Consider the following 18395-nt stretch of genomic DNA (forward strand, 5'->3'; position numbering starts at 1 on the left):
AAAATGAAGCAATTTTGGCATCTAATTTTTTTTTTAAATCGGCTCGACATTTTGACACAGTGATTGTTTCCTTGAATATATCCCAACTCAAACTCGTTTTAAATATAAAATGAAACGAAATTGAATGCGCACATAGAGTGTTAAATTTCAGTTCAAGTTTTATCTTTGTCCATTAGTGACTTTTAAGTGTTGTGATCAACATTATTATCATGCAATGTGTCACCTCTTTTTAAGGGTATTTGCATATGAATTACCACAGTGCTTACATTCTTATTCTATTTCACCAAGTGAGGGGTGACAATGCTTGAAATTAACTTTTTCTTCAGATTCTATTTAATGTTTTTGATACAAAACAAAAAAGGCCCATTTGGGCAATGATCTAAAGACAGAGTTGTTAGTCACTTTTGTGAGGTATGCAATTTGTCATGTATGTAGCATGAAATATTTGGGCCATTTCCAGAGTAACAACACTTAATTTTTCATTTTTGGGACATTTCTTGTATCAAATTTGCTTTCATCATGTAAATGACAATCTCAATTGATTCCTCATGCTGTGTTTCGTCTGAAGAAATGTTTTATTTGTCCCCTGTATGTTGTGTATTGTTCAAAAGTTGAACTATTTGGGTACTTTTCAGTGTAACCGATACAGAATTTTTCATATTCTGGACTTTTCTTGTATCAAGCATTTTTTAATCATGTAAATAACCATCTCAATCGATTCCTCATGTCACATTTACCCTGAAAAAAATGTTTTATTTTTCCTTGTATGTTGGAAACTTCAAAAGTTATAGAAACTAATGATTTTCCTCGCAAATCCAAGATGGCTGCCAATGACCCCCATGTGACACGATTTTCACTTGGAGACAAAAAAAAAATCAAATAGACACCCTAAGGGATACAAAAAGGAGGGTGCACGGGAACCCCCCCCCCCCCTTTCCTACCAGACTGTTAAGAAAAAGAGGTAAGTTTACTCTAAGTAGGAGGTATGAGATTGTCATGTATATATGTATATAGACTACTTCGGAATATTTCTAGAGTAAACGACACTGGTTTTCCTCGCATGTTTGGACTTTTCTTGTATGTAACTTGCTTTAATCATGTAAATAACTCTCTCAAACGATTCCTCATGCCGTATTAACTCTGAATTACTGTTTTATTTCTCCCTGTATGTTATGTAATTCAAAAGTTAAACTATTTGGGTAGTTTTCGGTGAAAATGACACCGAAATTTGCATGTTTTTAGGCTTTTATTGTTTCAGACTGCCTTTAATCATGTAAATAACCATTGCAATCGATTCCTCGTGTCATATTTACCCTGCAGAAATACTTTATTTATAATTTTATGCTGTGTAGTTCAAAAGTTATGGAAGATAATGATTTTCCCTGAAAATCCAAGATGGCTGCCAAGATGGCCGCCAATGACCCCCATGGGACACGATTTCTTATTGGGAACAAAAAAAATCATTAACTAGACACCCTAAGGGTTACAAAAAAGTAAGTTAAAAAAATGTGTTCGGGGGGTGCATGGGGACCCCCCATTCCTACCAGACTAATATACCCGACAACATACATCTACAACCCACACATCATAAACATGTATCGACAACCCACACAATGTACATCGACATAACCCATGCTGAGGACAATATGTGTAAATGTTTAGCTACAGCTCCACTTTTTTATTTCGCAATCATACAATGACGGCAGAAGAGAAAAGAAAAACATTTACATGTGACTTGAGCTCCAATAATTTACATTTTCACAGTGCTTCTACAAAGTATGCATCAAACAACATACACATGGGAGCATTAGATGTGGGAATTTAACAAAACCACAGGAAGGCTAAGAACAGTATTTTGTTGCTGGCATTACATGTATATATACATCAAACTCAGAATCAATCTCTTCATTGTTATCATAACTCCTCCCGAATCAGAATCTCAACGAGACAGGATACACATACTGTATATCACATTCCACCACACAAAAAAGTACTTCTGGCCTAAGAGGTTTGAAAACATCCATTGCTTCTGCTAATACTGATGACATACATATTGCAATGATTGACTGGGGGTAAGGGATAAATATCATGTCAACATGAATGAACTCTTTTTCTCCAGGAGAGATGTGAACCCTGCACAAAGTCTATGGACATTTGGGATTTTCATAGGGATCGAGCTAAATATCACTGTCACTCCCTGACACTGCAAGCAATATCTGAGAGATTTTTTTTTTCCCCCTCAAACAATACAGTTCAATTTCAGGTTCAAACGTGCAATCTTACTCTCACACATAGAGTTGTTGCTGTTCTTAAATGAATTAATATTTCCGCAGTGAAAACTACAGGTTCACGCTGTTTTGCAAAGAGATAACTGTAAAAGAAAGTCTCTGACTACATCATTTCTACCCCTGACCTGTCACAGCTACCCATCTCCTCTCAAAAGCTAGCGTGGTTTGAGGGTCCATTACCTGAATGAACTCTGCTTTTAGAGCCATCCATACACAAGAGTTTGGTCAACTTTGTTTCAGTTGGGCACAACATGGGGTATATTTCCTTGCTACATGTTTGACTAACAGAGCATCATGCCGCCATATTGTTACCCACCGGAGCAGAGTGGGCCAAACTCCACGCATCGATGGCACTGTCCACTTCATGCTTCCTGTAAACACTGACCTCACACACTGGAAAAGGACCAATCCAATGAAAGGAATCCTGCCACTGGGGACTGAAGAGGTGCTGGTGCTGGTGACTGCAGGTGTTTGCTGCATCAGACCAAACCATGCACTCAGGATTAACAACTCGACACTGGTCTTGGCATAAAAGCCCTGAAATTGCTTACAGAAGGAAACATGTTTACAGAGAGATGGCCGAGTGTTACCATTGTTTGTTATTTGTTCCTGTTCTTTGTTGTTGTCGTTGCTTGGAGTACTTATGAATGCCATGAATTCCATCAGATCCTGCTGAAACTCATACTGCACAATTAACACGTAAAATAGGAAATTTCACATTTTTACTCTGACCAGTGACCTTTGACATTATGACCCCAAAGTATTATTGGTCCAAGTTATTATGTTCATACACCCACATATAACGTTTCAAGGGGCTTTCTCCAGTAAGCCTGATACAAGAAATGATCCTGCACACACTGACCAACAACCTGGAACAAAATGTCTGAAGCACAACTACGTCACAGAAAGAAAACATGACCATCAAAAGTACATCAACTTCAGTAATTTACCTGCAATGCTACATCTATTTGCAAGAAGTCTGTTAAAACTTAGTACTAAGTCTCCTTTACTGACTCAAGGGAATACAAATCATATCAAATGTGTAAGATTTTTCTCACTCTGTGTAGAAATTAGCAAGTAATTAATTACCACCAAGAAATTAATGGATTGATGGTTATAACATACAAAGAATATGTGTAATTTTGCTCTATAGAGATTGTTAATATCCGTCCACAAAACTGATATATTTATCATATTCTTATATTCTCTTTGATGTGACAGATCCTCGCTTCATAAGATGGCAGCAGCCAAGTTAGGGCATAAAACTGACGGACTCAAGTCTGAGTCTCCTAGTTTTGCAAACTGCTGGTGCTACCACAGTGCCTTGTGGTTTTCCCTTGTCACATCACCGATCACAATATTGCATCCATCAAACGTTTGAAACTGGAACATAATACGGACCTGGACTACGCACTTAGCATTTTTCATAACAAAATGCTAAGATTGACCTTGAATGAGCATACCACCTAACTTTTGGCCAAATTTCCCTGATGACATAGAGCAACATAGAAAAACTTGGGTCTGGTTGTCACACATGCATAAAGTCAAAACAAACGCAACTCACCTCTCCTAGACAATGGAAGAAATTTGAATAACAGTGCCTGCATTTAGAGACCAGCTGTGGCCACTTGTAGTCATTGGCTGTAGTTATTGGCTGCTCATTTTCGTGGGCAGACACCAAATTTCTGCCCAAAATCAGCACTTGTTGAAGACTTCTACATCACACTGACCTGTGTTCATAATCCTCTTCTCTGTTGACCACTACTTATCCATGCCAACATGGTAACAATCACTCCCTTTAAATATTTATCAGATTTGTCACATAAGCTTCCCTTGCATGGCTCAACTTACAAAGAACGCTCTCGAAATGACTACCAGTAAGTTGTTCACAAGTGCCATGACTACACCGTCTCAACAGCGGCTAGTAATTTTGAATTTAAAGCACCAGATACTGTTCACTAAACAATACATATCTTATTTCAATAAACCAGTCCCTTATCTAGTCAAGCCCTAGCAATAAATTGTTTGATAAATTCCTTCATTTATGCAGCCTCAAGCAAAGTCTATCAGGAAAATCATAAACTATCGTAGAAGCTTGCCAACACACAGGGAGGGTCTGTCATTTCACTACACTCCGTAGCCATCTCATCCTATACCGAAGCAAGTACACCATACACAATATCAAAGACACCTTACTACCACTGGCTCTTGCAAACCAAGAATTCTTTTGAACAATACAAACTGAAATATATCACTGCAGCAAAATATCTAACTTGAATCAACTAGCAAATGACTTAATTTCCTTCAAAATTTAGAAATAACTTGGACATAAATATATCACTGCAGCTAAAAACTTACCTGGAATCAACAAGCAAATGGCATAATTCAGTGCAATAATTTGTAATAGACATGACGTCACCACTAACACTATGATGCACTGATTTTACATACATTAAAAAAAAAACACACACACACAAGACATGTGGGTAGAAGCTTGCTCATTTCAAATGACGAATTTGGACCCATACAATTTTCTGGGTGAGTACATGTGTGTTACGCTCACAGCACACGAAAAAAAAGCTTCTCATACTATTGGAAAATATTAACCCGTTAAGGGAGGGCTAATTTTACTACAACACGCATTTCTCATAGACCCCTGCCTGAGTATACTCCGGACTCGTCTTCAACGGATTAAGACCGTTGATAGTCAGGAAAAAAAAAACCCTTGGTGATCCTTCTTCACTTATACATCTAAGTCTTCCTGCATTCCAGGGCTGATGCAGATGACAAGACATGGTCATTCCTTCATTCCTCAACAATCAAATCCTGGACTACCTTGTCCATATAGATCGCCAAACTTAGGATCTCTTCTTACTGTAATGAACAGGTCAATATGTGCATTGAGTAGGCATGATATTGCAAATAACAACGGAACATGAAGAGTAGCTCTGACACAGGCAAACTAGCATACACAGAACATGTCATAAATACTGTACAAAAGCCATAATGTTGCCAGCCACTTACAATAAAAGATCATATTCAAAGACAAAAAAAAAAAAAAAAAAAAAAATCACAGTGAAATTACAGGAGAAAGAGATACTGTAGAAGTGAATAATTTTAATAATCTTACGCTCTTGGCTGGGTACGATGACATTCACATGTTTTTAATTCTGTGGCATCAGGACGTTAATTAGCGGAACATATGGGATGCAAAAATATTCACATGCTTTTATCTTCGTGCTAGCTTCTGGTTGTGCTAAATGCGCACAAATTTCAACACCATGAAAATTTCCAGTTTTACAGTAGCGAGCGTTGAATGAACAAGTGTCTTTGCCGTCGCATGCAATCTCTGACAGAGAGGTGCGATAATATGCATTCACTGTATCATAAATACAACAAACTATGTACAGGTCCCATGGCAACTCAAAAAGAACTGCTTACACCTAAAAGTAAAACGACCAACCTCGTCCTGCTATACCATTTTTTGACGTCAAGTAAAAAGTCTAAAGCCAGAGTGTTCCAAGCTTCATGAGACAAAAACAGAGTTTGAAGCAGAACTCAAATAACCAGGCTCCAGAATGTTACAAAACCTATAAACAGTACATGATCTTGGACATTTCAAACAAATTGAGAATTCTGGTGATGTGCATCATGTGTTGGCATTCATTGCAAAAAATAGACACACATAACAAAAAGCATATTTCTAATGACGTTCTTAAAAATGGCATTATCTAAACAATCATTTGGATTATTTTCCAATCAACTGCTGACCGCTACTATTAAAACTGAAGAAAGTCTCCAAATTTCATTAAATTGGACACTGATGTGAACATTTCTAACAATTATGCTACCTGAACATTATGCAAGTCTGTCAAAAGTACACAATACCAATAACTCTCTGAAAAGGGTGCAGCACAGTTTGGGAATCATTACCAATGAAATAGTCCTGCTCTTGGGTACAAAGTTCTTTGACACAAAGTGAGCTCACTTCATAGTCACATGCCATCTATCATGGTGCTTAGTATTCTATACAAAGACAAAATGCAATACTGAGCATCATTACCTCTATAACAGGCATATATATTATTTGTCTATTTATTTGCACTCTGTCAGTATTTTGGAAATGGTCACAGTAACAAGCAGACATTCAAAAGACATTCAGCCCAAATCATCTAAGTACATTCAAAGCCTAATCTACACTCATGAAAACTGTCTGTCTTTTACAAATCTGGAAATCTTATTACACATGAACAACTTGCACTGCTTAGAAGAAAGAAAATTGAAGGAGCATACAGCTACATGTTTCAGAAAGAATCAAAGAGTATCATACTTTTCTTCACTCAAGTTAAACAGACTCTGTCCTTGTTACACACAATGAAATGCACCCTTCTCATCACCAGACAAAATTTTAAAGGAATTAACATGTCAATCACGATATAAGGTTATTGACTGAGTTGAATATTGTCTTTGAAAATCAGTGTCTTGCACAAAAACTTCAAATAACATAGTGCTTCACGAAAACAGAACTTCTCACTCCCACGGATATCTGGAGGGTAGCTGATAGTTTCAAGTTTCAAGGATGAATTGTCTCCGGATGGAAAGAACGCTACATTCTTCTCACTTAAAGCCTGAATATTGCTCTCATTGTCACAGATCAGTACAAATGGATTCACCCGAGGGTGGCCTAGAGTTTGGGTCTCTCAGCCAGATGTCATCCTCGCTACCAGATGCTATCTTTTCACCCTCCAGGCTGCCATCACCACACGGGATTTCCTTGCTGCTTCTCTGGTTCTCGCTGCTAACGTCCATCGTGAAATCCTTGGTGCTTTCCTCGGCAGGCGTTACCTGGATGTCGATGGAGGCCCCGTCACCGAACGAGTCACTCTTGTCTGCACGCTGCGAGTCGGGAGTCTCAGCCATGACTCCACTGTCCATGTCCGAGAGGGGGGTAAGGATGTCCCCTTTGGGAAGGGGAGATGGGCTAGGGAGGTCCACGGATGAGCCTTCATCCCCTTGCTCATTGAGTCGCAGAGGTAGAACCTCCATCGAGGACTTGCCATAAGTCTGCTCTTCTATCTCCTCAATGGCCTCGATGAGGGCCGACAGGTCTGGCTCAGCATCCTCCTCCTCCTCCTCCGCCGTCTCCTTCATCTCAGTGGTATCACCCTCTTCTACCACCTCATCCACTTTGTCCTTGTTGGTCCCCTCATCACTCACAGCTTCATTCAATTTGGCGTCCCTGCCATCATCGTTCGATGGACTGTCGTTTAGGGTCACTTCCCTCCCCTCATCAGACTTTCCCTGCTCGCTGATGTCTGACGGTGTGACATGCACCAGCTTTGCCACACGAGGCTCGCTCTCTCCTCCCCCACTGACATTATCATCATTGGTTACTATGACGACTATCGGTTCCACTTTCTCCACGCTTTGTGTCTGCTCCTCAGTGCCTTTTACCTTATCCTCATTATCCGCCTTCTTCTCCTCACTCGTAACATTTGAGTCCGGAACGATCTCTGCGCTAGCTCGCTTCTTTTCCTCCATCGATTTTCTATTCTCCTTAAGTTTCTTCTCATCTGTCGAGCCACTATTTTTGCGGGCCACGACGTCCCCACCCCCTTCCTTCGATGTCCGGTCTCCTTCACTCTTCCAGCTCTTCCTCCCGTCTGCCTTTCCTCTCCTGTTACCTTTCTTCCTCATCTTCACCTTCTCCTCGCCCCTTCCTGTACCACTCCCCTCTCCTTCCGCCTTCTCCATCTCGCTCTTCTCCTCTACCTCCTCCTTGGTCCCCATCACCTCGATGACCTTGATGGATTTCTTCAGCTGGGCGTTGATCCCCATCAGGCGATGGCAGGCATTTTGGAGGTCTTGACCTGACCTTGATATCACGAGGACTCCTGCATGGTTGAGACAGCCACAAAGGAGGAAAAGTAAGTTACAGAATTGACATAATCAATGAGGAAACTCTTGATGGGATTATATAATCCTCATGTGCTCCAAAAATGCAATTTTATTTCTGTCGCATTTGGAACTCTGTCACTTGTGGATTAAAAATGAACATTTTTAATGATGCTTGAACGTACTTGAAAGCTTTCAAGTCATAATGGCTATAATATTATCAGCTCTTTGGCCAATCTATGCCTGGATCGATGCTACAGTTTATTCTCTAATTCCAGAACGTTTTACCACCTCCGAGGAGTCGGCTCAGACTCTCTGATTTGATGGACCTGTGTCTGAACAGTACAACAACGTGGTGTTAAGGTATGACTGGACACAAGCCGAGAACAAGAAAAGGAGACGAGCCGCTCTTACCACTCCTGCCATCGGCGAGATGCTTGCAGAGAAGAGCCAACAAGACGTCCTGGTCATCCTCCTCGCTGGACCCAAACAGCTCCCCTGACCACATGGACCTGGCAGCAATAACAGGAAAACTTTCACAATACGGCCATGATCTGGCAAAACTACATATCTCATTTGAAGCGATTTCGAGATATTCATGTTTACCGTTTAAACGCCTGCCGTTTCACATAGCGTGATTTACATAACCTGAAATTGTGTTCTATAACAAAAAGGAAACTTTTATGTTTTATCTAACTCAAAATACATGCTCACTGCCACATATTTAGAGAAATTTTAGAGCTTTTTACAAGATACATAGTTCTGCCTCAACACAATAATCCCATAGATTGTGTACAAATACGACACATGCGTACGGATCGGAACTTGAGATACGTAGTTCTGCCAGCCGCTCAAGCTGCCTCAATGAAGGAGAACGATCAGGCAAAACTACGTAACTATAGCAGTTACGAGCTATGTCAAGTTACGTAGTTCTGCCAGCTCAATGACATCATTTTTACCCCAAAACCTTGATATTTGAGAATTTTATTTTAACCCTAACTACGCCGGCAATGTATCGCTATCGCGAAAAGCTATCGCCACGACGTTTCACGACTTTTTTCTTTCGAGTCTCCCGCATCTTTTGACACCAAATTTGCGATGCCCAGGCGCGTGGTTCCGAAGTTGCGCATAAATATGTACGTGCATGTCAGACTAAAAGTTGCTCAAAAACGTGAATTCGTGTGCAATTCCAATGCAAACTGTGCTTACAGGCAAATTTCATAAAAGCATGATTATTTTGGGGTTTTATTGATTAAAATCAATTAATAACATATTTTCTTGTTCAGAACAATGTCGTGGACAAATTTCATTGAAAAAACAATGGAAAACACAAAGTCGAAAAAACAAAGAAATACATAAGAAATTAAAAAACAATAAAATACTTTAAAAATTTTTTTCTGATGGCACAGTTTTTTTTCTCTTACATTTGCTAAGGACACTAAAAAGAATACTTATACAAAAATGTGCATGTTTTGAGCTTTATTTAGTGATTTGTACCAAATTGTCTGAGTTCATGCATTGTTATGCATAAATTAGCATAAATTAGCATAAATGATAATTTTTTGAAAAATTAAGTTCATGGTACTTTAGATTACGTCATAGGCAATGTGTGGGCCTAGTTAGGGTTAAAAATCACAAAGAGTTATGATATCATATTTTAACATAAGCATGATGTTATGGAAAAACTCAATAAGCCAAAAAAACAAAAAATGTCAAAAAATCGAGATACGTAGTTCTGCCAAATCACGGCCATATATTGGCGAGCACAGGGATGGCTATATCACATGCGAGAATCCTACTTAAACTTGTGAGGAATGGAAGATTGGAGATTGATCCCGGTTCTTACTCATAAAATTTAACAACTACATGTATGATAGAATTCAGGGGCCACAGAATTTTTTTTAGGGTGGAGGGCTGTAAGGGGAGGAGCAGCTTTTTGTGATTTAAAAAAAAAACAAAAATGAGTAAGAAATGGGGGGACCCCCAGATTCCGAGCTCCCTGGAATTTACTGTCTGTGGAATGACTGTATGTAAAATTTCTAGAAGGAGCAAAAAAGATTTTGGTAGGGAAAAGTATGAAACACAACCAGAGAGTTGGAGAATGAAAGGTAAAATTAAGAAATATAGGGGCGCATAGAGATAGAGAGACATACATGTATCGAAAGAAAGATGACACATTGCAAGCAATGTAAGGATGAGATATCTAGAATGATACATGATTGTGAGGCAGATATGAAACAGATTTTGAGACAAGTGAATCAGGAAGGCCACTCTGGGAATCTACATGGATGGTATGCTCCAGAAACCCACCTGTAGACATGTAGGAGGCGGAGGGCCAGGCGGATGTCCCGATGCCCCATGTGCGTCGTCAGGGTAACGATGGCTGCTTCGGGCGTGGTGTTCCCCGTATCCACCTCGGGGGAAAGAGCCACCTGACCACTCTCCAGTTCTTGGGCTGCCTGAGACAGCTCTTCCTTGGCTAAACACACCGTGGACGAGAAGTCCTGGACCTAAATAAGAATGTCAAGTAGGACTAAGCATCAGTATCTTTTGAAAGGCCTACCTTTGACAGGACCACTAAATTCATCAATGGATAAATCTTTCACTACATTGACAAATCTGAACCCAAAGTATATACAGAAATGATATTTTGAGATATTACAGTTTCAAGCAACCCAGCTAAAAAAGAAAGAAAAAAGAAATAAAAATATCAACAACAACAAAAATCATACATTATAAAACACTCTGGGAAGTTGCAAGCATCAACCCATACTTAACTTTAATGTTCCTTAAATCCATTACAACTCCCCTGCTGAATACCTTAGTACAGTATTGCATACTTTTGTTTTAGACAACGATGGACTGCAGCCAGTGTACAGTAAGTGTATGTTAGCCCTTCAGAATGGAAGGATAATTACAATCAGAATAAAATGTGTAATGTTCAGTGGACTAGTCTTTCATGCAGACACTGATACTCACATGTGGTGAATGCTTGGCAGACTCCAGGGAATGGATCAGCTTGCAGTAGCTATCAAACAGCATCCTCAGCTGACAGTAGAGGTTGTAGAGCTGGCGGCATAGTTCAATTTGCTACTCAGCAGAAAGAGACAAAACAAACCCCACAAAGATACATTTGATTACAAAACACACATTTTGAGACCCATCCAATATAGCAATGACCCTGTATAGCATCAATATTTCCTACAAATGATAGATGGTAAAACCTCATATTAAATCTAACTTTGACCTTAAACATGCTGACACTCTAAACCATTAGAGTCTACTTTAGTGAGACTACAGTATTAGTCAAAAAGTTTTAAAAGAGGTAAGTCAGTTATCATTCTCTATACCCAATTTCCCCCAGTCTGGTTTCAGACCACTTCTCGTCAGACCTTACTCTGTACAATTTGCTGAAAATTATGCTGCTCCATAGCCATCACAATGCCAATAATCCAAGAGATTGTTAAGACTTTCTGGCATGGCCATGTAGAACTTATAAAAGATGTGCTGGATTTTAGTATCTTACTAAGCTTCTTGACTCAAAATATGCCCAGATTGCAGCAAGTGTAGCAAAACAATGATTTGGTGAATATACAAGAAAAGTTCACCTTATTTTAACCTCTAGATGGTGCCAGAGTACATGAACTTTGAAGGTTTACAAACATCATATACAAGACTATTTTTGTTTTTTGCTATGAAAAAAATTGTGTACACAGTAGACAAAATCTTACTACATTTCCAAAGGACAAGGATAAAAAATTGTACTTGGCTTTCTGGGTGAAAGGACTTAAATCTTACATTTAGTCACAGCATTTTATGCACTGTTTCCAAATACGGTATGTCAATGTTACCAATACTCTCCAATAATGCATGACTAGAATTAGTATCAGAAACAACCTTCAGTTAGACAGACCTAACTCTACAAATACAGGTGGGAAAAAATATCACGTAGAGATGCTGCTCATTGTTGTAATACACCCATCTCCTTGGAAAAATTACTCGGGTTCAGTCTCGCCTATTTACCAATCAGGTCCAAGAAATTCATATTTCTGTGGTTTTGTGCTGAATTTTTGTATTATAATTCTTCGTATTAGTATTTCATAGGGTGGAATACAAAATATTTGTCAATCAGTTGCAATGAAAGCATCTCGACGGAAGAATTTCATGAAGTTGAATACAAAATATTATTTCATATGTGCTCTACTTTGGTCATTTTATGCTGGCTATTTATGTTGCAGAATGATTAAATTCTTTAAATTGTTCAATTCATAACCGGTTCTTAAGATTGGCAAATGTATAGTATTCAAGATAAAATCTAATGTTTCTGTCTCCAAATTGGCAACTGTAATTTTCCTGATTTTGAGCACATGTCCACATCTTAACAAGCACCAAATAGTTTTTCTCTGATGGAGGGTAGGAGACAGAGTTCAGAGTTGCCAATTTAATGCATACAAAGATGATGGTAAAATGTCAATTAGCAAATGAATCTTCCAATGAAAGGTAACATGGTAAGTTGCACTCAGTTATATAATGTAACTATCAATCTCCAATATAACACAGCAATAAACTGAGTCAACGATGAAACAAAAACATCCACACTCCAGTCAGCACGCTGACACGAGCACCGGCATTATCGTCATGTTATGTAATGACATGATGCAAATTCCCGCAAAATGCCGTGTAACAATTCAACATCAAAAGAGTAACTGGCCATGCTGTTCTTCAAGTCATGGTTGTCAGAATAACAACAGGGCAAATGTCCACTCCATCCAACCCTTTTCCCATCTTCTCCCCTCCCCCCCCCCCAAAAAAAGTGCAAAATACCCGAAAGAAAAAACAAACCTACCACACACAAGAGAGTAATTTCGTCAACAGTCAGAGAGCATGATTATGAATTGTTAAGTAGGAACAAATGTCAGTCAAATATCTAAGATGATGACAATGATGCCTTTGAATTTTCAGGGGGGGGGGGGGGGGTGAGCACATAGCAAAGAGCAAGAAAATGATTTAGCTAATGTGAAAGACAGCATATTTACTTCTAAAATGACTCTTGTTTTGACAAAAGCTATTTCCAAAACTTGTGTATTGTAAAGCAATCTTAATTTTCTTCCCCTTAACTTTTATGTTCATATTGCTGTATATCAAAATATATTAGATTGATCGGCCGTAAGCATATCGAAAATAAATGTAAACACAATGTATTCCATCTCGTAACAGTTACAGGATGCATGTCAGTGCCACTGAATAAAAGCAAAAGAGAGAAAAGGTTGACTGAACATGAAAGGGACAATTTTACAAAAACTGAATAACGCATATACACTGCGCTTTCGCACATTACAAGCACCAACAAGCACTGTATGATATCTTTATATGCATTGACATAAAAAAATCCTTTTGCTGGGACTGCTTTAATGTATTCTGGGTTCATTGCTGAAGCACAACATTTCCAGCACAGGACAGAAACGACACATGAGCACACAAAACTGAGAGGGACAAGACACAATGGATAAAACATGGACAAGAGGAACATACTGCATATAACTATTTGTAGCTATGTTTGAGTCCCTGGAAACTAAATTGAAACCGTGTCTGGGGATGATGAGTAAAATGGCATAAGGGCTCGTTTCACAAAGGGGTTTGCAGTCATTGAAGCTAGGATATGCAGTCACCACGGCAATGGCTCAAGCTCTAACAGCTGATTGGTTATCATGCAGCTGTTGTCATAGTAACTACAGACAGTACCTAGTAATTTGTAACTGTTGTAAAAATTCTTTATGAAACAGGCTGCTTGTCTGGGTGTATCACTGTAGTAGGATGACCAATAAATTGACAGCAAGAATAGAAATACGGGGCAGTCAGACTGGGTAAATAGGATTGATTGCTCTACAGTTCCATTGTTGGTAGGTAATACATAAAGTTGAACTGTATATTATGACACATATCGAACTAAAGAGCATTATTTGCAGCAAGGGGAGAAATATATGATTTACTCTATCTATCCGCGCTATTATACTATCTGCTGCTGCACATGGAGTGTTACAATACTTGTTTGTAAGCCCTTGGCTGTAGATTCGCTCCATTTGTTCCCCTTCTCACAGACATACATCTATTACGTACAAACTACAGAGACAGACTACACAGCACAAGCCTTCAATGTTGTCCACAAATTTTGGGCAAGAAGAAGTAGAGTGAGCAGAACAAGAAATCAAAGAAAAATGAGGAGAAAAAGAAAAGAAAAGTTGAAGAAAAACAAGAGAAAACTAAGGAAAAAGAAGAGAAGAGGAAAGGGTAGAGAAGAAAAAGAGGACAAAGTAGAAAAAAAAGGAAAATCAATCCAAAATGATCAGAGTATAAGAGTAAAATTACAACAGACTGAGCAAGAAAAGGAGGGAAGAGAGAAATGGAGGATAAAATCATTTAAAGAATTGACAGATCATAAAAGAAATAATTACAGTATTTGAACAGAGACAAACTGGTAATGGTTAAAACAAAAATGAGAAAGGACAGATACAATTACGTAACGACACAAATTATGGTAAGACAGGAAAGCATGAAAACAGAAAGATAAGAATAATATCAAGAAAAGCAACAGCCTCTTGGCGGAATTCAGGTAAAGCATACATGGCAGAACAAGCCCATCCTACATCTATCATTACTATCTTTATAGATTCCTCTACGTGTAAACATGCTTTTTGAAAGACATCTCAAAACTTTCATTAAGTAATACTACCACTCTTTGGCTAGAGATATATGGAACAATGATTTGTACAATATCACTACTATACAAAGACCTACAACTTTACTTGACAGTATATTTCACTCTCTCTCTCTCTCTCTCTCTCTCTCTCTCTCAATCTATCTATCTCTTTAAGAGAGCATGACTGTACATACGCAAAGCATGATCAACTACCTTTGAAAGCAGCTGAGTATATTTGTGAGAAAAAAAACCAACACACAGATAGCATCATTTACAAAAAGTGCAGAGGAACAGAAATTTTGGCATCGTAGCACAGTCAGGTATGAAGAACTGCAAAAAAAAAAAAAGATGAAATCATGCAATTAAAAAAGAAAAATAAGAAAGAAAAGAAAATGACATGTCAGCACTATATTTGTAAATCAGAGATGAAATAAAGACTGGCATTCACTAACAGAAAGATACGAGGCAACAATGATATTTGAATTGCCATACAGGCAAAGCACAAGCTGTTATGCATAGGTTATAATGCTTTCTATTTTTTTTTTTTTTTTTTTGGGTGTGTTCTTTTTCTGCTGGCCAGCTAGCTAAGACACACGCTTGCGTACTTACTTGGTTAATGTGTACCCGCTCCTGTACCTCGGGAGTGTCGGGGGGACGTGAGTGGAAGGTTAGTAAAGCATTTATGTTAGTCATTTTAAGCACATTTTTCTAGCATCTGACCTCTGCTTCACACTAGCATCAACAGCTTTGGCCTCTCTCCTTCTCAATATACCTCAAGTTCTTAACATATTGGCGAACATAATGCTGGAGTCCTGCATTGGGCTAGTCCTATCAAAAATTTACATCTAAAATCCACCTGTTCATACCTCTCTCTACCCGTTTCCATGTTTTTCTTGTTTTTTCCCCCTCTCCGAGGGTTTCCCTCCCGCCAGTCCAAACATTTTCAGTGACGCCTACCTACATTTCACAAACACCTCACTGATACACCTTACGTCAAATATCAGACCACAGGACATCTAGTAATGCAAACTAAAGAATTTTCGAGCATTTCCCATCTACAGTTCACTTCATTCAGCTTTGGGCAACTCTTTTCTCACCCCATAATGAAGGAACATAATTTCTTTTCATGCAAATGTGATAATCTTCTCATCCTGAATCTCTAGCTCTTTCTCACATTCTCTCTCTCTCTCTGTCACTCTCCACAATGAGGTCAACTCGGTATAAAAGAGTTACCCTCAAAATCAAATGGAAAACTCATACCCCCTGTTACTTTCATCCAATCAGGATGCAGCACCAAGGATTGCAATAGATTTCTACATACATACACAATAATATAGACATTACTTTGTGCATCACAGGATTTCGATTGCGTCTTGTTTGCAGAGAAGCCCAATGCTCCTACAGTATCACTGTGAATTGTATTAACCCCAGACAAAGGGAGGGGGGGCGCACCAGTGCGCCCCTTCCTGGATTTACCACTGGGAATAAAAAGGTACTGTATACGCCAAATATTTTGAGAGATTTTTATTTTCATGAATATCGCAAGTCAGCTGCTATTCGCGAAATCAAAAACACGCGAAAACATTGACTCTGATGCCGATATGAATGTGACATACGCATATACATTTCTCCACAATCGCGAATTTAACCACTCGCGAAATTGTCGGGAAGTCCCGATTCGCGAAAATTTGGACTCGCAAAATATATGGCATATACAGTAGTTGGTAAAGGACCTAGACAGTAGGAAACATTGGTATGTTGACACCAACTACAAATAAGATGTTAAAAAGTACTCATTGAGAAATTCTTAGCCAAAAAAGTTCAGATGGAAGCATCCAGACGAGAAGAACTGGCTAAATTTTATCTTCAATGAATGATCGCAAATTTTCTTATGTTTCTGATTCTGTGCCCAAGCAATATATGATAAAATCATTTTAAAAAAAAAAGAAGAAACTGCTGTCAACTGCATAGCATCCACACAGCTTTGAGTATGTGGGACTTATGCAATTACTTTTTGGACACAACAAATGTCATACTGATTATTATTTGTAACTGGGAAATGACATTTCTAACCAAAGTTCTGTGATCTTTGACCTTGAGGAGTTTTGCCCAATGTCTAATCAGCCCATCTTCGCCGCATGTAGCATGTCTTCGCCAGGTATGAAGAAAACCAAAGGAGTATTTATCCTTCATCTTTTTTCTTTTTTTTTTAACAAACATTTCCTTCAAGTCCCTGCCTCTGATACATCTAGGCCATTGCATTCTTGCACTTTCCAAAGAAACAAAGGAAATTCGTAATTTCAAAGTTCAAGAAAACTAATATCTGCTTTTTAGTTATCAACCCCACTCTTAGTGGATCATGACAGCAGTCTGAGAAGTCAACAGAACACAATGTTGGACTCTTGACTGCCACTCTCATGAGTGAGAACTTTCCTCTCTTACAATGTAGGTCCAATTATCTATCAATCATCTTCTGATTTCAGCGGAAAAAAAAAGGTTCTTTAAAGTGAAATATTCTATAGAGCATTTCTCTTTCAGTTAAAATAATGCATACTGTAACTCTCGCAAAGTCAGGCAAGGACAACATGTTAAACCCAAAAGTGTGTTGAGAAAACTGTTTGATTTTACTGCTTGTTCACACAGCGTGTACCTAAATTCTTTAACTAGTACATCTACGGTATGGCACAAACCCAATTTTTCCTGGGTCTTGCTACTTGATCTACTCTTCTTGCTGCTCAAAGATATTTTCTGCTGTAAGAAAACAAGATTGTCTCAGCTACATGACAGAAAATTATTCACAGCATTGTCATACATGGATCATAGAGCAAGTTCTCCACATTTATTAGCACAAGGGTGTTTTCAATTTCAAACCTCCTACAAACTCATTCTCATGATTGACAATCATTGTGCTGAAACTCATACAAAGCTACTTAAATAACGATTGTCTCATCATTTTCAAACAGTGCTCAGTGAAGGGTCATGTCCACCTATGTGCACTTATTGCAAGAAAAAAGAAAAGATACACCATGATCATTACCATCACCACCACTTCCAACACATTCAAATTTGAACTGAACATTTACATTGAGATACTAACAGAAAAGGTTCCTTTTGACCTTAAAATGGTTCAAAGTCTCCGACAGAAACCAAAGAGAAGAAAAGTGCTATCTGGCTTTTAATCTAGCCCTACAAACTTTCAGCTTCCATATGAGAGAAGCCAGGAGCGATGAATTCAAAGGTAATTCAACACCAGTAGGAAACCAATAAAGAGCGAGATATTATCTGGCAAAAGTGCTGAGACAAAGAAGTGAGTAGAAGGCCAAACACGGAGAAAGAAAGAAGAGAAGAAGCAAAAAGGAGGCAAAGAAAGATGAATGGAATAGCCATTTATTCAGTCTTACCTGTTCCTCCCCTGTAGGTGTGTTATCCTGCATGGAGAGGGAAGAGTTAATGGAAGAAGGGCTTAAATTGGCACTTTATGGCAGAAAGATGTTGGACGGCCATTCGTGGCAATT

At 38.7% G+C, this 18395-nt stretch overlaps 1 protein-coding gene across 1 annotated transcript in view; it reads right to left on the minus strand.

The window, feature by feature from the left end:
* Positions 1 to 6935: 6935 nt before the first annotated feature.
* LOC139733106 (protein furry homolog-like) overlaps positions 6936 to 18395 on the minus strand; it is an 88216-nt gene continuing 76756 nt past the window's right edge. Inside the window, exons 53-58 of the mRNA XM_071643949.1 lie at positions 18282 to 18308; positions 15490 to 15510; positions 11163 to 11273; positions 10494 to 10693; positions 8598 to 8695; positions 6936 to 8182 (exon numbers count right to left, since the gene is read on the minus strand). Coding sequence (XP_071500050.1) covers positions 6936 to 8182; positions 8598 to 8695; positions 10494 to 10693; positions 11163 to 11273; positions 15490 to 15510; positions 18282 to 18308 — 1704 coding nt within the window. The remainder of the gene's footprint in view (positions 8183 to 8597; positions 8696 to 10493; positions 10694 to 11162; positions 11274 to 15489; positions 15511 to 18281; positions 18309 to 18395) is intronic.

This window comes from Diadema antillarum, unplaced genomic scaffold (assembly GCF_040938485.1).
Source record: "Diadema antillarum isolate AM-2024a unplaced genomic scaffold, OU_Dant_1.0 seq00000460_RagTag, whole genome shotgun sequence".
Lineage (NCBI taxonomy): Eukaryota > Metazoa > Echinodermata > Echinoidea > Diadematoida > Diadematidae > Diadema > Diadema antillarum.